We start from the raw sequence: 3,297 nt of genomic DNA on the forward strand, positions 1-3,297 counted from the left end.
GGCTTGAGAGTACTTTCAGTGCCTTTTTATACCTGAATTTGAGATTTATATTGTATATATTTTGTGTGTGTAACGAGTAAAATATGACTTGGAAGGACAGCTGACTAAACATACTTCCAGGTTTTAAAAATAGGCTAACTTAAAAATAATAGAGGACATTCAAATAAGACAGTATTGTTTTACTTAAGCACTTGGCATATGTTGCTTTGATAAATTTTTTAAGATAAAAAAATCAATAGTGAATTTCATGGCTCATTTATATCACTAAATAAATCTTAGGAGCCATCTCCTGAGCACTATAATTAGGGGTTAGGGAACTTGAATCCAGTTTTATAATTTAGGAGAACAAGGGCCTCTTTAAACTGAGTTCCTACACTCAGCTGTACTCCACTGTTGTGCTAAACGTGTTCTTTTGCAGCTCCACATTTATTTGTATTTTTTAAATTCCAATTTCTAAGGCAATGGATCCTGGAAACTGTCTTTTGGTTTATATCTGCAGGTGGGTGCTACCAAATACAGCCATGAAGAAAAAGGTAAGACATGTTAAGTACGTCGAATACATGAAAGTAAAGGTAAGAAGATATGATTCAGGAAATATATTTGTGGTGTATATATATCATCTTTCCTGGAGCATTTCAGGAATCTTCTACATTTTCTCTTTGACTCTTGTCCCCTTCTTTGCTATCAGATTTAATTTTTCTAATATTTAAATATTAGAAAATATGGGTCATTCACATACTTACCAAAGCCCATAGAATAAAATTCAAGTGACTTCATCATATAGAATGCCCTTTAAAAATCTATTCCTGACTAAACCAATCTGCCACACCTGTGCACCTTGTCATAGCTATACAGAATCTGTTTTTCTCCAAATTTACAAATTTGCATTTTGTGCAAGCCATATATAAACACTTACACAGGCCTTTTCCTGCACATTTTTGTGGAACCCAACTTAAATGTTACCTCTGTAATGTCTTGTATGAATTTTCCTTTTTTTTTTTTTGGATGAGTTTTCTAAGTGGAATTGAGCATTCCTTCCCTTGTGCTCTTATGGTACTGTGCCCCACCTGGAAGGTTAGGCAGAATCAATAAGGGCACATTTCTGGAGCAAATTTCTGAAACTTGGGCTTTTAGTTTCTTCATTTTTAAAATGGTGATAATAGTATGATCTATCTCATAGGGTTGTTATGAATTTTAAATGATTAAATGCATGTGCAGGCCCTAAGTTAGCACCTAATACAGTTAGCTTTGGTTAGTCTTCTGTAAGCAGTTGAAGATTTCTTAAATTGAAAAACACAAGAAAAACACCATATTTATTCTTAACTTTATCCAGTAATTCAGTTATATAGCTTAGTTTGCTAGAGGAATGTTCTCAATGAGCCTGTCCAAAGTTGCTATTGGGGTGCTTGGGTAGCTTATTAATCACTTGAGCGTCTGACTCTTGATTTTGGCTCAGTTTATGATCTCATGGTTCATGAGATGGAGCACTGCATCTAGCTTTGCACTGATGAAATGGAGCCTGCTTGGAATTCTCTCTCTCTCTTTCTCTCTCTCTCTCTGCCCTCCCCCGCTAGCACTCTCTTNAATAAAGTTTATTTTTGCAACAATCTTAGACTCGCTTGTCAGTAACATTTCCTGAGTGAGATAAAGTTATGTAGCTAAATAGCTAGATTAAATTGAGCCTGAGTGCAGTATACTTTTGTTAATATTCCCTATATTTGTAATTAGAAAATTTCATAAATTATCTATAGGTNTACGAATAAAATAAAGTTTATTTTTGCAACAATCTTAGACTCGCTTGTCAGTAACATTTCCTGAGTGAGATAAAGTTATGTAGCTAAATAGCTAGATTAAATTGAGCCTGAGTGCAGTATACTTTTGTTAATATTCCCTATATTTGTAATTAGAAAATTTCATAAATTATCTATNAATTTTAAATTTTGAAAAGACTGAAAAGTCACCAGATTCCCTCCTAGTGCAAGAATCTATAGTGTCTTTGATAGGTGTTTTTCTGTCTTTGTTAGGTGCTGACATTGATGTTAAGGCTATTCACCTTCATAAGTTCACTTTTTCCATTGGAAAGTTCTCAACATTAATAACTTGCTTGTTTTATATTTTCATTTTGATAGCTTGGTCATTCTTTTGATGAATGTATTTTAAGCATCTGTTATATGTTAGGCACCCGAGATACAAAGGGTATTCTCTCTGCCATTCAAGAACTCAGAGTCTTGTGAAAAACAGATCAAAAATTCCAGATAACCACCGTGCATTATGATCTTTGCAATGCTCTACAAGTGCCATGGGAGGAAAGAGGTGAGATGCATTTAAGCCACCTTAGGACATTGAGGTCAGAGAAGCTTCTTGAGGAGAAGTTTACTGAACCAAGTCTTGAGAGATGAATGGCGCTTAGCTGAAGGAAGAAAAAGGAATGGAAAATTACTGGCAGAGAGTACAGCATGAAACAGAGACATAGAGCTGGGCTCCCTGGATTCCTGGGAGCAATCAAAGTGGATATAAGCGGTTCGGTTCAGTTCAGTATGGCTGGACTCTAAAAGTTCCAGGCCAGGAAGGTCAGGAGGTAATGGCAGAGGATTAGATAAGCCAGATCAAGGAAGTTCTTATATGTTGTTTAAGGACTTGATCTTGTAGGCCATGGGACACTTAAAAAATAAAAAATATACAGAGTCATTAAAGAATAAAATCATAGAGTAAGTAGAAGGGATGAGATTAAGGGCAGAGGTGGAAAGGTTGACCTTGAGCAGGAGGAAACTTTCAGTTACAGTGAAATCCCCTGCCAGGTAATTGAGTGCATGAAGCATTAGATCATGAGAGATCAAGGTTTGATTTCCTCAAGTTGTTATTTCTCTATCATAGTTCTGAATATATGATAATGTTTAATGGTAGCATAATACATTCATACGTTTATATTGTCAAGAGGACATGTGATCCACAACAGGTAAGTGCCTGGTCTCTGGAATTTTAGGTATCTCTGCATTCATCGTTGGTCAGGGAACTAGTTAGTTACAAGTATTTGCAACAGGTTGTTGGTATTTTCACTTCAGTAAAACATCAAGTACAGGAGAGAAATANTATTAATCACTTGAGCGTCTGACTCTTGATTTTGGCTCAGTTTATGATCTCATGGTTCATGAGATGGAGCACTGCATCTAGCTTTGCACTGATGAAATGGAGCCTGCTTGGAATTCTCTCTCTCTCTTTCTCTCTCTCTCTCTGCCCTCCCCCGCTAGCACTCTCTTTCTTCTCAAAATAAATAAATAAGCTTATAAAAAAATAAAG

General features: G+C 35.8%; 1 protein-coding gene across 1 annotated transcript in view; it reads left to right on the forward strand.

Moving 5' to 3' along the window:
- Positions 1-3,297, forward strand: part of LOC144232487 (ras-related GTP-binding protein B-like) — a gene marked incomplete at its 3' end in the record, with an annotated part of 15,626 nt that overhangs the window by 991 nt on the left and 11,338 nt on the right. Inside the window, exon 2 of the mRNA XM_077765323.1 lies at positions 500-533. Coding sequence (XP_077621449.1) covers positions 500-533 — 34 coding nt within the window. The remainder of the gene's footprint in view (positions 1-499; positions 534-3,297) is intronic.

This window comes from Crocuta crocuta, unplaced genomic scaffold, assembly GCF_008692635.1.
Source record: "Crocuta crocuta isolate KB4526 unplaced genomic scaffold, BGI_CrCroc_1.0 scaffold1688, whole genome shotgun sequence".
Taxonomy (NCBI): domain Eukaryota; kingdom Metazoa; phylum Chordata; class Mammalia; order Carnivora; family Hyaenidae; genus Crocuta; species Crocuta crocuta.